Below are 22,719 nucleotides of genomic sequence, written 5' to 3'. Positions count from 1 at the left end.
GTCTCTTTCCCGAAATTCAGCCTTGGTGCAGAATTACAGCTACTAGAGCCAGTCCCACAATGAGCTTTGCTTAGGATGTGCCATTTCTGTGTCTGTAGCTATTGAGGAGGAGAGAGTGTGTGTGTGTGTGTGTGTGTGGGGGGGGGGGGGAGAGTGGGGGTGTGGCCTTGACCAACTGCCACTTTGCTCATTTGAAAGTAATGATGTCTCTCTCTCATGGGTGGGCCAAATTCTCTGGGCGGGCAAACAGAGAAAGGGGAGGTAAACTTCATAAGGAGAAGATTCCGGATCGGCCCATCTGAGCTTTCATTTTCTCAAAGGCAGAGCAGGATACCCAGGGCTCGGTTTACACCTATCACCATTTCAAGCCACTGGGGGACCATAGGCAGAATGGGGGAACTCATATTAATGTTAAAAACCCTCATAAAGTGAAATTTTCATGCCATGGGACCTTTAAGAAAGAGGAGAATAAGAATTACACTGCACTTACAACACAGTGCAAGATGTGAATAAATAGATTTAAATTCAACTTTTTGTTAAAACACTGGCAAAGAGATACATTTTTAGACTGGGTAAACCCATCCTGATCTGCCGGTGATTTGATTTCGCCCTGCAGCTCAGGCTGGAAACCTGTGCATTATTCTATCCTGCTTCCGTTACAATTTTTTATGTTCAATCTTAAAAGATTGAGCTTGGCCAGACTAATAAATGTTAAGCCTTAATTTAAAATAACTAAGAGTGAAATATATCCCCCTGTTGACAGGTGCAAAAAAACTAATAAAAGAATAAGAGACGTGTTTTTCAATAATGTTTTATACATGCCCACAAAGTCTTGAGGACCGGTGTAATCAGACAAAATAGGTGGGAACCCCTGCATGTCTCTACCATGAGTGTGGTTGTGTGGCTGTGAGAAATGAAGAGAAGAGTACATTGTACATTGTGGTCAATGATATGCAACATAATTAGAAACCTTCACTCTGCTTTACCAGAAATGCAGTTTAATCTACTTCCTGACTTTACAGGAACTTCAGCCAAAGTCAAAGTCATGTAGTGTCGTGTACAAGTTGTTTCTTATAGACCCACCCCTGAGCATTTTAGCACCTACAATTCATGAGGCTCCCATTGTTTGAAAGAGACAGAAAAGGTAAGAACTTTAAATGATAGTGAATGTTTTTTAAAGACGTTTATTATGGCAACTGTATAGTAAATCAGTATAATAAAAATATGCTAATGTAAAATCTAGAATTATTATATATCTTTCTCCCTTCTGTTTGTCCCTGTAAGAGTTAAATAGTTGAGCAGCTACATCAGCTTTGTTTAGGACAAACACATGTCCTCTCACAGCCGCCAATGGATGGTTGTGCAACTAATTAGAAAACAGTAAGAAGCTCTCGACCACAAGAAAAGAGAAAACATGTTGGTTTACTGTCAGCAAGCAATGGTTTCTGATTCCTTTCATGCATATAAGTCTCAATAAATCGCCTTTTGTACTCATGGTTTGGCCCGTCCGCCTGTTCGTCTGCCTGTCTGTCTCCTGGCGTTTTGTTGATGTGTGAGACCACAGTGGGAGACGGCAGAAACAATCTGACATGCCCGTTGAGAGCATGGAATGTGGTTTTGTAATGCATGCTTTGATGAGCACATGCCTGGAATCACTGACAAGTAGTAGTAATTAACTAGATGTACCTATGTATAAGAAAGATGTTACGAAAACAGAAGTTAGGATTGGCTTTCACACATGTGAGACAGAAGTCCTGAGAAGCCACAAAGGTAACGTTCACTTTCCTGATTAACACAATTCACTTTCATATGGAAGCAATACTTAGTCCACTTCCTCTTCTACCTCCTTACAGATAATGGATGGGCTGTTTACCATTCAGCATAAACACAGAATGAGACTGAACAGCACAGGCAGGACTGTATACTGTAGTCTATGTGTTTCTGTTTGTGTGTATGCACATTAGGCTGCATGTGCATCTATACATATAGATTATCTGTGTATGAAGAACAAGTGGGTGGCCGGGTTAGCTCAGTGGATAGAGCAGGCGCACATATATAGAAGTGTAGGCTTTCATGTCTTCAAAATAACAAGTGGTACATAGAGCTATAAAGCGCAGGACAGAGGCTCCGAATTTATGAATGTCACTAACACCACAGATGAGTTACCGTACACAGGACAGAATATGCACTTTGCGTACCTCGAGCTGCAGCTTTAATGTGTAAAATTTATCAGCGTAAAGTTAAACAAAGCCAAACAAATGGGTGTTGTGTGCATTACTTATTTAGACTTACCCCGATTTTCACTTCTGACGATTTAGTCACTCTTCCTCAGCTGATATATCACAATGTAATCCAACGCTGTCTTAGCAAGTACAACGAAAAATAAAATAGGTTAAAAAACATTTCATTTTTAAGTTGCTATAATCAGTTTTCGATTAATATAAGTACGTTATGTGTTACGTAACTTACCAACGCAATGTTAGTTAATTATGTTACATTTGTTAAAATAAGTCAACGTTGCCTTTAGGTTTCACACAGTACATGAACACTTGTCTCCTGTGTTAAAGTCCAGAGTTTGTTTGACCCATGTATCTATCCACCCTGACCTCCTCCCTAAGCGGAATTTGGCACTGTTTATACAACACCATCTCACAGCTAAATGGTGCCTGTGAGTCGGTATCAGACGCTGAGGGCCACTGACCAAGCTGCCGTATTTGACGAGTTGGGAGTCAGAACTTGGACAGACACAGTTAGCAACTAGCTGGTGAACATAGTGGGACATTTAGCAGCTAAAGAATGAGACATTTCCCTCAGGAGTTAGTGGATACCAAAACAGAGCTAAAAGGAGAGAATTTTAGACTTACACTCATCAGGTGGCCAGATACACTCTAAAGGCCCTATCTTGCACTCAGCGCAATTGCCTTTGTACACCCACGCATGTATCATTCCTATTTTGCACCTGACGCATGGCGGACTTTTCCCTCCACAAACGCACTTCGGTAAAAAAGGGAATGTATTTGCACTCCCGGGGGCGGTTCAGCGAAAAGAGTAGGCGTGTTCCGGCGCAAACGTTACTTGGTACTATTTTGCAGTTTCAGAAACCAATTCCGCCACTGACCAGGAAAAACCTGGTCTAAAGTCAGTGGCGCTAGTCTAAAGTCTGTAGCGCGTTATTCAGATGCTATTTTAGGGGCGCATGCTTGGCCATAATGTAGCGTGTGCACAATGCGCATACACTTCTCTCATCTAAACGGACGCAGCAGTTCCCATTTTTGCAAACCATACATAATTACAAGGAAAAATATTACTGGAAATGCGCTTCAGGTGTTTGGATAGATCAGGAGGCCCTTTACAGTACAGTCCTCAAAAAGTCCCAGCATTCTTTGTGGCTTGTTGTGATTTACACAACATTTCCATGAATCATGGATGTTTTTGATGACATAAATGAGGAAATATTAGAGGACTTAAGGAGACGTGGTGTTGAACCACGGCGGGATCTGGTCCGAGAGTAATGCGCGATGTGCTCCTGGTGGAGCGGGTGGACGGAGATGAAGTGGGGGGAGGAGGAAGGGGCACAACAGGTGCAGGTGGTGCGTTTGGAGGCCTACGCTCCATGGCTGCAGCAATCCTCTCCAGACTTGAGGAGATGCGCCCGAGAGGAGCAGCAACATCACCACCCGGCCAAGACGGCCATTTATTACTTTGCCGCATCCCGGACAGCTCCCGTTGGCGTGCGCCAGGCAAATCCGCCGTTATAATAGCAATCCGCCATGGAACAAGCGCGCCTGCTCTTAAAGGGAATGAGAGATGACGCTCTGATTGGTTATTTTCACGTTACGCCCAAACCACACCTAGCTACTTCAGACCAACCCATTTTAGATTTGCGTTGGGCGCAAGACTCATTTATCCCGCCGGTATAATAGCAACAGCGCCCGAGATCCGCCCACAAAGCTACTTGCGTTTGCGTTTCATACTTGCCTTTCAGATCGTTAAAATAGGGCCCTAAAAGTTCTAGCTAAATGTTTTGGTTGTACGGGCCAGCCACAACTTTATTGTTTTGGTTCACGCTTACTGGTTTCATAATTGTCTTTGACCACAGCAGGCAACTTTTTTTGCCCCCCCCAAAAAAAGCTCTGATAAACACCACTGAAAGCTACCTGCCCAGCAGCAAACAGCAGATAAACACAGTTAACAACTAGCTGGTGTGCAGTTAGCAGCTAAAGAGCAGGGATTTTCCTCAGGAGTTGATGGAGACCAAAAACGGAGCTAAAAGAAGAGTTAAATTTGCCGGGTGGCCAGAAACACAACGCCAAAGGAATGCTAATGTTTCTTCATGTCTGCTGGATGTGTAAATAAACTCTTTGCTAACTTTTTCATCATTTCAAGTTAAAAGGTGATACAATGTCAGTGTTGTGTGTTTATAGCTTGTTTCTGTTGACCCCAAGTGGCCCAAAAAAATCAGTTAATGCAGGTTTAGCAAGAAAACAAGAAATGAGGATTAGCTGTATTTATTTAGTTGTTGGAGCCTCTCCCAGCATCTACTGAGCAGAAGACAAACTGAACACAAGTTGACCGTGGTTATTGAATTACAGAATTAAGCAACATTAGAATTTAAAGAAAAACCTTAAAACAAAGCATGTACAATACAAAATGTGATTTCTTTCTTTAATTATTAGACAGTTGTTATGTGTGCTTCCAATTATTGTGCTTGTTGTAGGACTGCACCATGTCCACCTTGTCAATGCTGCTCTAATGCATTCCACAATAGAAGAGTTATCATTAAACTTCTAAAAATGTAAAGTAAGAAGTTACCCACCAATACTGCCTCTACATTAGTCATTTCCTCTCTTTATATGTACTGTTTCTTGTTTCTATGCATGCTGCTCTGGCTTTTGAAACTATATCCATATCTGTTGTTATTGATAACCGCACACAGCAACGGTCTTAAAGAGTTGGCAAGAAGTAGAGTTCATTTTTCAGTTTGCTTTTTAAGCCGGTCCACATGCGAGATGCATTTCTGGCCCTATAGCTGGCAAGGTGCTGCCTCCATATGGACAAACCCAGACGCTGAGTTCCACAAAGTTTTGTCTGATGAAAATCTTTGATCTCAATGAAGCCCCTTTTTTCAGAAATGATCAGCTATTAGTGCAAAAAATTTGGGTTTGAACTGTAACCCATAATTCACAGATTACTTAGTGATTAGGCTCATAACACCTACACAAGACCTTTCAAATCACGCTAAATGAATCTTTGATTTTTAGTTAACAAATCTTAAGTGGGGAGTCTTCAAATTAAGATATTTTTCCATCATTTCACATGGTTTCTGTAAGCAAAATGAGACAAAGGAATAACCAGTAAATACATTTTAAAGTAACCAGTGAATATGTTTTCAAATTGAGTTTATGTGACATTATTTCTGAACTGTATGTCCTGTAAGTGGAACATGGACCCAAATGATTCAGAGAAAGTTTTGAATTGTGTTCTGTAGGGCATGTTTGCTTTCTCCACCTGTGACATATTTCACAGAGTTAGGTGAATTCAGCACTGTATTCTCCAAACACCTCGCTCCACAGTTTATTGAAGACGAGGTTCATGGGTTTGCTGGATGGTGATAAAAACAACATGTGCGACTTCACAGCCAGAGCAACATGGGAACCATTTTAACCTGCCACACACGCTGCTTAGTCACTTTTTGGAGAAATGGCAATGGCATTATTCCACCGCAGTGATCGTGACTTTGAGAAATAGAGATCACGTTTCTGTTTTCGGGGGTTTAAATCATTTTGCATATTGTTTATCTGTTTTTACAGCTGTGACAGACATTTCCAAACTGTATATGTGTATGGGCATGCATGTGTCGAAGAGTGTTTGTATCTCCATACCACAAAAATGTCGTTATGCAGGAGTTGCTGGCCCTATGCAGGCCTTCCAATAGAGTGTACATCCCAACCTTTCCGCTTGCTGCACAACAAACTATTCAAGAACTGGTGCCGTTAGAAACTGAATTTAAACTGAACTGAAATTATCCAACGTGTTTCAGTTCTGCTGTAGTCTCCTATAATCTACTTTCTACATTGTGTTTAATCTCTGTACTGCTGTTCAAATGCTTTGTTCTACATTCTCAGATGGATGACATAGATGCCATGTTCAGTCACCTGCTTGGAGAGATGGATCATCTCTCTCAGGTGAGTCGTACAGCAGAGCTGTGACCGAAATGCTAATGTCAATGTGATAACATGCTCACAGTAGCAATGCTAACATGCTGATGTTTAGCAGGTACAATATTTACCAGATTTACCATCGTAGTTTAGCCTAACATTTGCTAAACCTTAATCCTTAAAAGCTCCGTCTGGCGCTTGGCACCGCCCAAGATGATTGTGATTGGTTTAAAGAAATGCCAGTAAACCAGAGCACATTTTTCTCCCATTCCAGAATGCTGTGGACTAGCTAGACCCTCCTCTGCAGCGCAGTGGAGGAAGGTCTGGCAATGCGAGAGTAAATTATGTATCACACTTGATCCCAACATAAAGAAAGAATTAGCCTAGATGCAGGCTTCAGTTAAGAAGACTATAAAGTACAGCTGAGGCCGAAAGGAATGTCATTTGTTTTTGGTAGATCGTTAGTAAGAAGCCTGATGATAGCGCTATGAAAAGTAACGGGATCACCAAAGTAATTACAATTTATCCTAATGTATGTTTATATAGGGTTTTGAGATAATTAATTCAAAATCAAAACTGTTGAGCTTTTGGTGGTGCTTATGGAAAAATCAAGGGATGGTCAGAATCATTAGGATTCATCCTCTGAGAACAATGAATGTCTGCATGAAATTGAATTGCAATCCAATCATCAAGCAGTTGTTGAGATATTTCAATCTGGGCTGAACTGGTGGACCATCCGACCGCCATTGCTTATCTGACAACACATCCCATTATGCATTTAAGTTCATCTGAGATTGTGAGAAAAAACATTGTGATATCAAACAATCTTTGGTCGCATTCTTTCTCAAAACATGAACAGATGAGCTGAGACTCTTCTCTGGTCGACTGTTCCCATCAGAGCTTTTGAAGTAGGAACAGGTTACGAGAAGTGAATCAGACAAATCACTTGATGTTTACCTCACTAAACTGGACATCATCTGATGACAGTCTTTGTTTTTAAACTGAAGCATCAGACAGAACAATGCAAGGCAACGTTGAGATGTGAAGTCATCGCATCTGTATTGGACCATGAGCGATCACTGCAGATTCCCTTAAGCACACATAAGCTGCTCATCATATAACTGCGGCTGGCCAAGAAAAACATTACACACTTCTAACTGATGCAACCTCAGCCTGAGGCGCAATTCGATATTGCCCATTTTCAAATCTCTTTATGTAAGCTAAATGAGCGCAGCCTTGAGAATGGGATCAATCTGGAACATTACATCACCAGTACCAGAAAAAGCCTCTATATGTCACCTTGGCATGCGTCCCTTTTGGAAAGCCATCACAGTGACAAACACCACTCCACAGACTATTACCAGAGTTAGCCAGAAAATCATTCTGATTAAAGCAATGTTCCTCTCAGAGTCTGAGAAATAAAAGGATTCAAAGTGATTCCACTCATTGCCTTGATTGGGTCCATTCTCTGCTCTCCTGCCTTAAAGCCAGAAAACAAAAAGGGGTGTTTTGTTTTTACCCATGATAAAGGAGCTTGGAGGTGTCATTTAAGCAGCAGCTCCAGCATGACGACATGTGTTTTCAGATACAGTCATCAGGGTTAACCTGCTTGCCTGCGGGAATCATTTTCTGTACAGGTTGGCAGGTTGCCCAGCTTGTTTATAGAATAGGATTGAGCCTGTAGAGACGTATGTTAATAATTAATATACAGTATATGCAGTCTGGATATCAGCCATTTTCCTCATGATCTTCAAGTTCTTTAACAGGGACACCGATTCCCCAGAGTCTGGATGTATAATGCACCGGATGTACAGCTTGTTCCAAACTGTTTTGACAAATTAGTTTTTCTTAATGAGCTGATGTGTGATTTATTGATTGTCTTTGCAGAAGCTAATTGCAATATGTTCTCCATTTATGGTACAGCTTGAAAACAGAGCATGATAAAGTGCAGGGAAACAATCACTGATAAATAACAGACTCGTGCAACATATTTAAACAACAGTTTGGAGCATATGGCTACTTTGATTTTTTTTGGGCGTCTCTTTTATTACAAGTGTTATCTGAAACAAAAAACTTTCTGTCAAATGACATGACTTCTGTGTGAAATGTATTTTCAAATGTCCAATGAAGTTGTATAAAAACATTTCACAATATACAATTGTCATTTATGGGTGTGGGCCAGACAGTGGGATCCCAGTGCTGTGAGATTGCTGTGAGTTCATTTACCATCTCATTGCTTCATTGCAGAGTTTAATGCCTGCAGCGGACACCGCAGAAGTGGACCCTGACTCGCAGGCAGAGAGAACCTTCTCCATTGGTTTCACAGACCTAAATGGTAAAGTGCTAGTTCAGGTGATGATGCTCTCATTCAAAGCAGTAGATAAAGCTTCAATTTCTACATAAGCAATGTTACACAACCAAGAGTCACACTGCCCTGAAAGTGTGATGTAGAAGGATGCAAGTGGGGAAAAATGTGAGGCGGCCTTTATAAGAGATAAGGTTTCTGTTGGGAGACAGGGAGTGACTGTTTCTTCTTGCGCCAAACGGTCATGCCAATCTTTAGAAACCAGGAGGGATAAAAAATAGATATATCAGTTTGGGAAATGATGGATAAGTGAAAGGTTATGGCACAACTGTTTAAAAAGAAAAGGTATAAATAAGGATTTCAAGTGGTTAGTACTATGAATAATTGAGCTAAATAGACTATTTCAATTATGAGGAAAAAACTGACCAAGCTAGTCTCTTTCTTCAACAAAAGTGAGATCCAGCTTTGATTCAATACAAAGTCAGAAAGTTGTTGAAACAGTTTGACATTTGGGGAACTTATGCCCTTTCTTGCTGAGGGTGAGAAGATCGATACCACTCATGTTTGTCCATTAAATATGAAGCTACAGCCAGGAGCTGGTTAGTTTAGCTTAGCATAAAGAAAGGAAACAGCAGGAAACAGCTAGCCTGGCTCCAAGGGTTTTGTCGTCAGTGTGAGGGATTGATTGCCAGGGATTGAGCCTGGACCGGCACTTTTACAAGGCTGCTTCTCTAACCTTTAGGCCACAACCGCACCCTTATCTCCTTACAGAGTCTCTTAATGAACTAGAGGACAACGACCTGGATGCTCTAGTGGCTGACCTTGGATCAAAATCAACCCCCTCAGAAGAGAGACTCCTCACAGATCAACAGACCAGCAGCCGTACAGAAAATCAAATAGCAGCGTCAGCCTTGCCTCAGGAACCTAAGCCAGCAGCTTCTATTCCTCCACAATTGAACTCTGCTGAATCCTCTGTAGGGCTGCAGATGGTAACCTAGAATCTGTCACTGATCATAAAAATGAAGTTGTAATTTTGTGAAAAATTTATATCTGATTACCTCCTCTTAACATGCATCCAGAGCGAACCCCAGACAAAGGCAGACAAAATCAAACTGGCTCTGGAGAAGCTGAGAGAAGCCAAAGTGAGGAAGGTAAAGCCAGCAGGTTTTTGAGTGCGTTTCCTCACCATGCAGTCACACAGATAAAGTTGAACCTTGAATGAGCTTGCTGCCTCTCCTAGTTGATCGTGAAGGTGCTGATGAGTGACGGCAGCGGCAAGACACTGATGGTGGATGAGAGACAGACGGTCCGAGAGGTTTTGGACCAGCTTTTCGAGAAGACACACTGTGACTGCAGCATCGACTGGAGCCTGTGTGAGACCAACCCTGAGCTGCAGATTGGTGAGACGAGCATGCACGCATGCTGCACATGCGGGCAATAAAGCACATGCTAAAGAAAAAAAATCATTCACAGAGACAGAAGACATTGTTGCACACGTTTTCTCATCATTTCAGAAAGAGGCTTTGAGGACCACGAACACTTAGTGGAGCCTCTGTCTGCGTGGACTCGCCTCAGTGAAAACAAAATCTATTTTGTGTCGAGACCTCAGAAGTATGTGATGTTTACAGAGCCTCAAGTGAGTACGAGCAAGTGTTTCCTTTTAGCCAAAATTTTATTACACATTTTAATGCATAGTCAGTATATTGAACAATGCTATTCTCACCCTGAAGGTATTTTACATGTGGAAAAAGAAGAAAGAATGTTTGAGTGGGATTAACGAGCAAGCCAAACAGATCTTACTCAAGGTCAGTTACACCAAAGGTTCTCAATCTTTTTTTCAACCAAGGACCCCTTCCAATATAGAGCATATACTGGGGACCCCCTCATGTGAATACAGTGCATGGCCCATGGAATAAATTAACGTAGCCTATGTTTCACACTTCTTTAGTCTTAGTTATGTGAAAGAAAGATATTAGACATGAGAGTAATAGATTTGTTAGATTAGAAAATCTATGAATTCTTTGAAAATCTTTGTTGAACTATGAAGCATTTTTGTAAAAATAATAATACAAAAAATTGTTTTACATCATGATACTTTAAATGAATGAATCTGAAAACTTTTCACTGTTGTCTGCACTAGCTTCTTCCATCTTGGATCCCTGTAGAGCACTTTGGAAAACATTTGTTGTTTTTAAATGTGCTCTTTAAATACTTTGACTTCACTTGACTAACTGCATTGTTTTACAAATGAAATGAGGTCTTTTTCTTTTTCTCAGTCCTGTGTTAATGTCAGATTTGCATGTGATCTTTGGCCACGCAGGAGCATTTCGGAGGTTCCACTTTGATTGTTCCTGATCTTCAGGGCATGCTGTACCTAAAGGAAGATGGGAAAAAACTTTGGAAACCTCGCTACTTTGTGCTCAGAGCCTCGGGCATCTACTATGTACCTAAGGGAAAGACAAAGGTATGACGGCTCAAATACAAAAACATTCTACATCATATTTCATTTTTAAACGCAGGCGTGTTTATGGTGCACTGTTTACACCAATGTTGCTCTAGAGACAAAAGATAGGTGACAGATTATATTTAGTGGCCTGTGTGGGCCTGGAGAAGATTGGTAAATACTCAGTAATGGTTATGTTTCATGAGGTGATTTTGGCACCAGGCACAAAAGAAGAAAGACAACCCACTTTATTTATTAGAGTGGTATCAATCTTCTCATGTAACTCATGGTAATAAAACTGTCAACTGACAAACTATTGCTTGAAGGATGCGTCTGCACAAATCTATATTCGCTGTGTTGAAAAATGGTGTCAGGTTTTTAATGCAGACTATTAACAACTGTCCAGTTGAGGAGAACATTAAAATTAAAAACTGGGGTGCTTGGGAAGCTCACCTGGTAGAGGGCACACCCACATACAGAGGTTTACTCCTCGACGCAGCGGCTGCGGGTTCGACTCCAACCTGTGGCCCTTTGCTGCATGTCATTCTCCCTCTCTCTCTCTCCCCTTTCTAGTCTTCAGCTGTCCTATAAATAAAGGCCTAAAATGCCCAAAAAATAATATTTAATAGAAAACTACTTAGCAAAGTATGGCAGTAGTCCTTAACCAGAGATACAAGAGACTGTTTTCGCTGTGTGGACTCTATGATGGCTTCCATCTGAGCGCTCAAACGTAGCAGAGGCAGAAATGCAAGAGAAAGAGCCGGAGAAATGAAGATGGACAGTGTGAATTGAGTTCTTGCCGCTGTTAAAGAGCAACATGTCGTTCTGTCATGGAGACAGACGAGAGAAACATAACCCGTGCAGCCTAACTCCAAAAATCCAGTCATCCAAGGGGGAGAAATAGATGGGGGGACTGTGCAAAGCAGATGTGCAAATCACAAACATAAGAGTATTGCAGGAATCATCTGAGGCCAATGGACACATGAACGAAGCAGAGGAAGATCTGGAAAGGATAGTTCATAAGGCAGGGGAAAGAGAAATGGCCAAATCAGACAGAAAAAATGTTTTACAGCAGTCTGAGGTGAACCTACTTGTAACTACAGTACGACAAGACTTAAGACATGGACACAGAAGCTACTGTCATATAAAGAAAGAGTAATGGAGCTGTTATCAATCAGGCAGTTAGAGAAAAGGTAAGAGATGGAAGAAGTGGACAAAAGTCCGAGATAAAGTCAGAAAGAACCCTGAGAGAGTATAATAATAATAATAAAAGAGAGAGAAGTCAGAACAGTCATCCTCAGCAGTCAGATCACCTCCACTTCTACGAAGCTTCAGTTTGTAGTTTCCAGTGAACAGCAGCATCTTTGTCAGTGTGGTTCAATGTGTGAACTTGATGTGTTTCCGCTTAAAGCAAAAAATGGAAGGAATGTTAAAATGCTGCAGAAAGAAAAACAAAGTCTTGAAGATATGAAGGCCTGGCACGGAATTGTTTTCTTGGAAGAGTCAATTTAATTCAAATTGTAATACCTACTTAGGATGAGATTAAGAACATTTATTTATTATACACAACATGCTAAAAAAGACAAAACAATGGCTCTGCTGTGCACAACACATTTGCAGGATAACTTATTACCATATGAACACCTGTCATTAAGCAATAAATATGTTCTCCATTGTAAGATTTGACTGTCAGTGTGATTATTTGCTTTTTTCCTCAAGTCCTCCAGTGATCTCGCCTGCTTTGTTCGCTTTGAAAAAGTCAACATCTACACCACCAACAACTTCAAACAGAAATACAGAGCTCCCTCTGACTTCTGCTTCATGCTAAAGGTAAGCTCAATAGATCATTATCGACACTGAGTGAATTAGAAACTTGGGAAGGATCATCTGAATGAACGAAAAAACCAAAGTTGTGATCGTTTAAGGATCTACTGAAATAAGATTTGTTTTCTTTCTGACAGTCTCTCCATAACATGGTCAGAGTTGTCTCAGTTCTAAGTAAAGCTGTTCTGAGCACTCATGGAACTTATGCAATATGTCGACACTACACATACCCGGAGTCCCATGCGGTTTGGATTGTCGATGCATTTGAGAAGAGAGAGCGAAATGGGATGGAGGACAGTGGGACAAAATGTAGGCTGGTGGTACTGGTGGTGGTGGGGGTGGTATGTGTGTGTTTGGAATTGTTAAATATAAAGGGCATGCAGGGTTGTATCTCTGCACTGTACAGACTCGTATTCCCAGCAGGGATCCATGATGCTCTCAGAAGTCGACTTAGTAGTTTTGGGGTTTTAAAAAGTCCAGAGTTATAGCTGCTGGTTAGATATCACATCAAAAAAAGATACCCATGAGCACTATTTAATGACACTAATTTTGCTACGTACGTTCCATACTTCACAACAGTTTAGTTAAATCAAACATGAGCATAGACTGAGTAGAAGGCTGAATATAACGGAAGCAGGACTCACACAACTGCACTTCACACTGCAACAGATAAAGATGAAGTTGTTAGAAGATATAAAAAGGTTTTCTTGGCATTGACAGCTAAGTCATGTTGAGGGGAAGTAAGATGACTGAAGAAACCAACTAACCTCAACTTCTTTTGCTCAATTTGACCTTTGACTACAAAGTGTATTTCTGACAGCCTGTTGACAGCCATATGAATATGGTGTTTGCAATGACTGTGCTGTTGTTTAGCTAATAAAACACATTTAGTCATATATAGGAATTCCAACAACCACATTCCCAGTGAGAAACAGATGTTTGGTCCTGTTTTAACAGTTAAATGGTCATGCTTCGTGGTCCACAGTGCAGCAACATTTTGGTATCAGCTGCCCTCTGCTGGCTCTAATGTGTACTACAACGTAAACTGGCAGCAGAGATGCAGCATTTGTATTTAAATGAGCCACCGATTTTCCCTCTGAGAAAATGACCCCAGTAATGTCATACGGATGTTATCAGGATTATCTCAGCTTGAGTTTTTGAGACTTAACATTTGTAAGAGAAAGCCTGTGTTACAAACTGGGGCTGTGGAGTTTGGAAGACATGAGCATTTACCAGGGAGACAGGGTCTACCAAAAAACACCAATGACTTGCATTATGGCAAGTGTAGGATGCCGAATTTTTGGAGCTTGACCCATACTACGGCCTGAAAGTCAGGATATTTTGACCTGTGCTTGCATCAGTTTTGACCATTCTTTTTTTTTTTTAAATACGCCTTTCTAAAGTCCCACAACTTTATGGAAATGCAATACTAAATCATGGAAGCGCACCTTTAACATCACTGTTCTCTCTGCATGTACTCTACTGCCAGCATCCCCGCATCCAGAAAGAGTCGCACTACATCAAGTTCCTGTGCTGCGACGATGAGCACACACTGTTGCTCTGGGTCAACTCCATCAGAATAGCCAAGGTGAGATTCAACAATGTCTGTAACACAAATCACTTTAATGTGAGCAGTTCAATTCGAAATCTATTTTCAACTCAGCTTTAAATTTGGGAATTTCATGCACAAACATAGCAAATGTAGATATTTCATCACTGGCAAAGACTTAAGCAGGTGTGTGTCCTCTGTCTGTGTTCAGTATGGGACTGTCCTGTATGAGAACTACCAGGCCGCAATAAAGAGAACCTCCAGTTTACAAACTCTCCACTTTGATGCACACAAAGGTGAGTCTACACATGAGAACAGTACTTAGACATGATGTAGATGAATTTGTGATGAAATAATTAAAGTTAACATCCTAAAGTGCCTTAATATGATATGAAATACTAAGAGGTTACTGTTGTTAGGAAATGTGTATGTGGGTAAGGAAAAAGTGCAACTGTGCTCATTTCAAATGTGTGTGAGCATGCTTGAGTAGATAATCAGTGGTGCTCTTTGCAATAAACTGGTTTAGAATATATATATTGAATGAGAGAAGTTGAAGAGACGTTATTATCCTTTTCTTAATTAACAAACTTTGCATAAATAAGCTAAAGGTAAAGTTTTAAAGTTTAGCAAAATTTGTGTGATTCTTATAGTAAGACTGCAGTGACTCCCAAGTGTTGTAAAATGAGGACTATGATCACCCAAAATGCCATCCTCCAAGCACCGAATCAGCCAATAGCAGGCCTCCACAGGTGGTATAACAATATATTGGGGTATTATTGATAAAAAATCTAAAATGAGTAACAGAAAAAAATAGTTACCATTTGAGGTTAGAACTCTCTGTGGAGGCTATATAAAATGTCTGTATGTTGTTGTAAAACATTTGCATGCATGGTATTTATTCTTAACTCTAAGAATTAAAATTAATATTAAAAATTAAAATTTACATAATTCAAAAAAAAGAAATCTGATGTACTTTTACTTTAAGTGGCTTTATAGCTACTGGCCCAGGTCAGCTTTTTGAACAACAGCAATGGAGAAAACTTTAGGAAAGCAGGAATACCACTAATAAAACCCTGAAAACATCCCTGGAATTAATTCTCATTTGATTGTCTACAGGCAAATATAACAGTCACGCCCCTCAGATCAGGCCACAGCCGAGTCCAGCTCCACCCAAAACCACAAATGTTGAAGACTATCCACATGAGCCACCACCTGACTTCATCCCTCCTCCTCCTCCTGGACACACACACGTTTGAGACACATCTTCGCATCCTTCAGCTAGCCTGAATTGAGCCAATTTAGCACGCACACCAATTTTGCACACACATCAAACCTGGAGCCAATAATATGTTTCAGTAATGTACACACGTAGTAGTAAAGTATAAACAAGTAGTGTTGCATGCCCAGGATGCAAAATAAAATTTAAGATTATTTTTGGGGCATTTTTAGGCCTTTATTGACAGGACAGCTGAAGAAATGAAAGGGGAGAAAGAGGGGCCAATGACATGCAGCAAAGGGCCACAGGTCGGAGTCAAACCCTAGCCCGCTGCATCGAGGAGTAAACCTCTGTATATGGGCGCCCACTCTACCAACTGAGCTATCTGGGTGCCCAAAATAAAAAAAATTTAAAAGCTTTTATTTATTCCCAAAGAAAATAATTATTTGTGTTTGGATAACATTTCTGCCACTTATACATTTTCCTCACCTGTTCCAGCACCTTTACGACGCACAAAACACACAGTTCTGTCCATTGTTTCAATGAGCTGTTTATTACAAAAAAAGACTGTACATGAATGAAATGAACACATCCTATGTACAAAATGAGAGAAGACAAATATTGGATTTTGTTCCCATGAACATTTAAGTTACTGACCCCTCCCCCACGCTTCATTGTTAAGAAAACACACATCAAAGAAAGGCGCCTTGACCAGTGATGTCCTGAAATGCTAGACGTTAAGTGGTAAACATTACAAAGTCAGTGGTTTTTCTCATGATTTCTTTATGAAAAAAGTATAAATTAATCCTTTACATACAAACTGCTAGCGGACATTCTTCAGCAGTCCCCGACACAAAAACAAGTTGAATGCAAAGCTAGAAATACATTAGGTAGAAAAAGTTGTTTTCTCAGAAAAGATTACCTCATGATGGAAAAAATACAATCAAGAATGGGATGTAGTGGCAAATCATTCACTGTAATGACGTTTCGGTACTTTCATGCTGAATGAATACTGTTCACTTGTGAGTCGTTGACCTTTGCTAGTTTGTGTGAAAACCTGAAAATGTTACCTCTGGATAATATTCCCCTCACAACAAAAGGAAGTCTGTATCCATTTCAAAATAAAAGTTTGTGTTCAATGCCTGTTGTTCCCAAAGTACATATGATTATGTTTGTTTACGTGACTTGTTACAAACATAGATTCTGAGACAAACATCCGCTTCAATGATATTTGACAGCGGCTTTTACTTGCACCAACAATCACTTTGCAAGAGCAGGCATCTTATTTTGCAAAAGTAGTAGAAATCAGAACAGAAGTCTTCATATCGGCACCGTTTTTAAAAACCTTGGGATTGCAATTCATTCCTTCACTGCAGTTAGCAGGTGTCACAGACTTGTATCTGTATCTGTGTGGAGATAGACAAAAACATACCGCAGGTAGCAGACTGAACCTAGCTTTAGTACATTACTGCAGGGTTGCCTACATTCACTAAAATGCAGTGATTGAAGACGATTACAATCGAATCTCATCGGATGTTCACCCTCTGGAACAAAGTCATGAGACTAAAATCCCTTGGTGCATTTCTACAGTACGTAGAGCAGTCTTGGTTTGAGGTTGTTTGAGTTGGCGATTATGGTTGAGCACCAATGTAAAGCACCACACCAGCAACCACTGAAAGAACGGACGACAAGTGTAAAGGATAGTGGATACTTCTGGAGAACACAACTCTTGTGTGAAAATCAAAGCAATGGCGGAAATAATTAAGTCATCACAGTTGTTGATAACTAATCAGTGCAGCTATTCCAACACAATAGAAAACAACATGAAAGCATACGGGTTAGGCCTTCCTCTGCTTCACATTTGGAAGCAATCTCAGAGCTCTGCTACAGTAGCTGGACAGCATCACCAAATATAGTGACAATGATGTCAATGAAATGGTATAGTGGTGACTGAACTTAGAAAAATAAATGTTTATACACGGCCACTTTGCCCCAATAAAGTTAAAATGGCACTGTGAGTGATGAATACAATTAATATTCAAGTAAAAAAAATAAAAATAAAATTGAAAAAAAAGACATCCAATCTTGGCATCACCTCCACTTGACGCTGATGGAAACTCACAGGTGAAACACACTAACTGACAAATGTACTGTACTGGCAGCTTCTCACGTTACAGTTTATATACAAGTTAGAGAACAGAAAGAAACTCCACCAGAAAGAATAAATTGTTGTCTTTTTTTTTTGTAATGCATGCTATACACTCAGTTCACCCATTTTTAACAGCATCTGCACTGACAAAGAGCATAGTAAATACACAACTCGAGGTTGCTTGTGTTCCCTCTCAAACATCTTGTGATATGGACATCGACAGCATTGAACATTCAGTGGTGTCCTAATGCACTTGTTGATGTCTGTTTGTCCTTTTCGGTTTGTTTTTATGGATAAGGTATAATGGATGTTTTTGAAAGGAGGGAAGGGTTGGTCTGCTGGTCTACAGTGCAAATGATTATTTGCTTTTTTCCTCAAGTCCTCCAGTGATCTCGCCTGCTTTGTTCGCTTTGAAAAAGTCAACATCTACACCACCAACAACTTCAAACAGAAATACAGAGCTCCCTCTGACTTCTGCTTCATGCTAAAGGTAAGCTCAATAGATCATTATCGACACTGAGTGAATTAGAAACTTGGGAAGGATCATCTGAATGAACGAAAAAACCAAAGTTGTGATCGTTTAAGGATCTACTGAAATAAGATTTGTTTTCTTTCTGACAGTCTCTCCATAACATGGTCAGAGTTGTCTCAGTTCTAAGTAAAGCTGTTCTGAGCACTCATGGAACTTATGCAATATGTCGACACTACACATACCCGGAGTCCCATGCGGTTTGGATTGTCGATGCATTTGAGAAGAGAGAGCGAAATGGGATGGAGGACAGTGGGACAAAATGTAGGCTGGTGGTACTGGTGGTGGTGGGGGTGGTATGTGTGTGTTTGGAATTGTTAAATATAAAGGGCATGCAGGGTTGTATCTCTGCACTGTACAGACTCGTATTCCCAGCAGGGATCCATGATGCTCTCAGAAGTCGACTTAGTAGTTTTGGGGTTTTAAAAAGTCCAGAGTTATAGCTGCTGGTTAGATATCACATCAAAAAAAGATACCCATGAGCACTATTTAATGACACTAATTTTGCTACGACGCTCCATACTTCACAACAGTTTAGTTAAATCAAACATGAGCATAGACTGAGTAGAAGGCTGAATATAACGGAAGCAGGACTCACACAACTGCACTTCACACTGCAACAGATAAAGATGAAGTTGTTAGAAGATATAAAAAGGTTTTCTTGGCATTGACAGCTAAGTCATGTTGAGGGAAGTAAGATGACTGAAGAAACCAACTAACCTCAACTTCTTTTGCTCAATTTGACCTTTGACTACAAAGTGTATTTCTGACAGCCTGTTGACAGCCATATGAATATGGTGTTTGCAATGACTGTGCTGTTGTTTAGCTAATAAAACACATTTAGTCATATATAGGAATTCCAACAACCACATTCCCAGTGAGAAACAGATGTTTGGTCCTGTTTTAACAGTTAAATGGTCATGCTTCGTGGTCCACAGTGCAGCAACATTTTGGTATCAGCTGCCCTCTGCTGGCTCTAATGTGTACTACAACGTAAACTGGCAGCAGAGATGCAGCATTTGTATTTAAATGAGCCACCGATTTTCCCTCTGAGAAAATGACCCCAGTAATGTCATACGGATGTTATCAGGATTATCTCAGCTTGAGTTTTTGAGACTTAACATTTGTAAGAGAAAGCCTGTGTTACAAACTGGGGCTGTGGAGTTTGGAAGACATGAGCATTTACCAGGGAGACAGGGTCTACCAAAAAACACCAATGACTTGCATTATGGCAAGTGTAGGATGCCGAATTTTTGGAGCTTGACCCATACTACGGCCTGAAAGTCAGGATATTTTGACCTGTGCTTGCATCAGTTTTGACCATTCTTTTTTTTTTAAATACGCCTTTCTAAAGTCCCACAACTTTATGGAAATGCAATACTAAATCATGGAAGCGCACCTTTAACATCACTGTTCTCTCTGCATGTACTCTACTGCCAGCATCCCCGCATCCAGAAAGAGTCGCACTACATCAAGTTCCTGTGCTGCGACGATGAGCACACACTGTTGCTCTGGGTCAACTCCATCAGAATAGCCAAGGTGAGATTCAACAATGTCTGTAACACAAATCACTTTAATGTGAGCAGTTCAATTCGAAATCTATTTTCAACTCAGCTTTAAATTTGGGAATTTCATGCACAAACATAGCAAATGTAGATATTTCATCACTGGCAAAGACTTAAGCAGGTGTGTGTCCTCTGTCTGTGTTCAGTATGGGACTGTCCTGTATGAGAACTACCAGGCCGCAATAAAGAGAACCTCCAGTTTACAAACTCTCCACTTTGATGCACACAAAGGTGAGTCTACACATGAGAACAGTACTTAGACATGATGTAGATGAATTTGTGATGAAATAATTAAAGTTAACATCCTAAAGTGCCTTAATATGATATGAAATACTAAGAGGTTACTGTTGTTAGGAAATGTGTATGTGGGTAAGGAAAAAGTGCAACTGTGCTCATTTCAAATGTGTGTGAGCATGCTTGAGTAGATAATCAGTGGTGCTCTTTGCAATAAACTGGTTTAGAATATATATATTGAATGAGAGAAGTTGAAGAGACGTTATTATCCTTTTCTTAATTAACAAACTTTGCATAAATAAGCTAAAGGTAAAGTTTTAAAGTTTAGCAAAATTTGTGTGATTCTTATAGTAAGACTGCAGTGACTCCCAAGTGTTGTAAAATGAGGACTATGATCACCCAAAATGCCATCCTCCAAGCACCGAATCAGCCAATAGCAGGCCTCCACAGGTGGTATAACAATATATTGGGGTATTATTGATAAAAAATCTAAAATGAGTAACAGAAAAAAATAGTTACCATTTGAGGTTAGAACTCTCTGTGGAGGCTATATAAAATGTCTGTATGTTGTTGTAAAACATTTGCATGCATGGTATTTATTCTTAACTCTAAGAATTAAAATTAATATTAAAAATTAAAATTTACATAATTCAAAAAAAAGAAATCTGATGTACTTTTACTTTAAGTGGCTTTATAGCTACTGGCCCAGGTCAGCTTTTGAACAACAGCAATGGAGAAAACTTTAGGAAAGCAGGAATACCACTAATAAAACCCTGAAAACATCCCTGGAATTAATTCTCATTTGATTGTCTACAGGCAAATATAACAGTCACGCCCCTCAGATCAGGCCACAGCCGAGTCCAGCTCCACCCAAAACCACAAATGTTGAAGACTATCCACATGAGCCACCACCTGACTTCATCCCTCCTCCTCCTCCTGGACACACACACGTTTGAGACACATCTTCGCATCCTTCAGCTAGCCTGAATTGAGCCAATTTAGCACGCACACCAATTTTGCACACACATCAAACCTGGAGCCAATAATATGTTTCAGTAATGTACACACGTAGTAGTAAAGTATAAACAAGTAGTGTTGCATGCCCAGGATGCAAAATAAAATTTAAGATTATTTTTTGGGGCATTTTTAGGCCTTTATTGACAGGACAGCTGAAGAAATGAAAGGGGAGAAAGAGGGGCCAATGACATGCAGCAAAGGGCCACAGGTCGGAGTCAAACCCTAGCCCGCTGCATCGAGGAGTAAACCTCTGTATATGGGCGCCCACTCTACCAACTGAGCTATCTGGGTGCCCAAAATAAAAAAAATTTAAAAGCTTTTATTTATTCCCAAAGAAAATAATTATTTGTGTTTGGATAACATTTCTGCCACTTATACATTTTCCTCACCTGTTCCAGCACCTTTACGACGCACAAAACACACAGTTCTGTCCATTGTTTCAATGAGCTGTTTATTACAAAAAGACTGTACATGAATGAAATGAACACATCCTATGTACAAAATGAGAGAAGACAAATATTGGATTTTGTTCCCATGAACATTTAAGTTACTGACCCCTCCCCCACGCTTCATTGTTAAGAAAACACACATCAAAGAAAGGCGCCTTGACCAGTGATGTCCTGAAATGCTAGACGTTAAGTGGTAAACATTACAAAGTCAGTGGTTTTTCTCATGATTTCTTTATGAAAAAAGTATAAATTAATCCTTTACATACAAACTGCTAGCGGACATTCTTCAGCAGTCCCCGACACAAAAACAAGTTGAATGCAAAGCTAGAAATACATTAGGTAGAAAAAGTTGTTTTCTCAGAAAAGATTACCTCATGATGGAAAAAATACAATCAAGAATGGGATGTAGTGGCAAATCATTCACTGTAATGACGTTTCGGTACTTTCATGCTGAATGAATACTGTTCACTTGTGAGTCATTGACCTTTGCTAGTTTGTGTGAAAACCTGAAAATGTTACCTCTGGATAATATTCCCCTCACAACAAAAGGAAGTCTGTATCCATTTCAAAATAAAAGTTTGTGTTCAATGCCTGTTGTTCCCAAAGTACATATGATTATGTTTGTTTACGTGACTTGTTACAAACATAGATTCTGAGACAAACATCCGCTTCAATGATATTTGACAGCGGCTTTTACTTGCACCAACAATCACTTTGCAAGAGCAGGCATCTTATTTTGCAAAAGTAGTAGAAATCAGAACAGAAGTCTTCATATCGGCACCGTTTTTAAAAACCTTGGGATTGCAATTCATTCCTTCACTGCAGTTAGCAGGTGTCACAGACTTGTATCTGTATCTGTGTGGAGATAGACAAAAACATACCGCAGGTAGCAGACTGAACCTAGCTTTAGTACATTACTGCAGGGTTGCCTACATTCACTAAAATGCAGTGATTGAAGACGATTACAATCGAATCTCATCGGATGTTCACCCTCTGGAACAAAGTCATGAGACTAAAATCCCTTGGTGCATTTCTACAGTACGTAGAGCAGTCTTGGTTTGAGGTTGTTTGAGTTGGCGATTATGGTTGAGCACCAATGTAAAGCACCACACCAGCAACCACTGAAAGAACGGACGACAAGTGTAAAGGATAGTGGATACTTCTGGAGAACACAACTCTTGTGTGAAAATCAAAGCAATGGCGGAAATAATTAAGTCATCACAGTTGTTGATAACTAATCAGTGCAGCTATTCCAACACAATAGAAAACAACATGAAAGCA

The 22,719-nt window shown here is 40.2% G+C and overlaps 2 protein-coding genes across 2 annotated transcripts; both read left to right on the top strand.

Moving 5' to 3' along the window:
- The first annotated feature begins 1,057 nt into the window (after nt 1-1,057).
- On the top strand, nt 1,058-15,683 carry LOC114565831 (amyloid beta A4 precursor protein-binding family B member 1-interacting protein-like). The gene is made up of 13 exons (XM_028594112.1): nt 1,058-1,144; nt 6,126-6,185; nt 8,406-8,493; nt 9,235-9,452; nt 9,543-9,614; nt 9,704-9,863; nt 9,978-10,099; nt 10,194-10,268; nt 10,784-10,927; nt 12,626-12,736; nt 14,220-14,318; nt 14,491-14,575; nt 15,396-15,683. The coding sequence occupies exons 2-13, from the start codon at nt 6,126-6,128 to the stop codon at nt 15,533-15,535; spliced, it is 1,374 nt and encodes a 457-aa protein (XP_028449913.1). The 5' UTR covers nt 1,058-1,144; the 3' UTR covers nt 15,536-15,683.
- Nucleotides 15,684-17,933: 2,250 nt separating this feature from the next.
- LOC114565989 (amyloid beta A4 precursor protein-binding family B member 1-interacting protein-like) lies at nt 17,934-21,153 on the top strand. The gene is made up of 5 exons (XM_028594329.1): nt 17,934-17,942; nt 18,024-18,134; nt 19,614-19,712; nt 19,885-19,969; nt 20,789-21,153. The coding sequence occupies exons 1-5, from the start codon at nt 17,934-17,936 to the stop codon at nt 20,926-20,928; spliced, it is 444 nt and encodes a 147-aa protein (XP_028450130.1). The 3' UTR covers nt 20,929-21,153.
- Nucleotides 21,154-22,719: the final 1,566 nt, after the last annotated feature.

The sequence above is a fragment of the Perca flavescens genome, chromosome 12 (assembly GCF_004354835.1).
Source record: "Perca flavescens isolate YP-PL-M2 chromosome 12, PFLA_1.0, whole genome shotgun sequence".
NCBI classification, from domain to species: Eukaryota; Metazoa; Chordata; class Actinopteri; order Perciformes; family Percidae; genus Perca; species Perca flavescens.
Note: the sequence above shows the minus strand (reverse complement) of the source record. Positions and strands in the feature narration are given on the sequence as shown.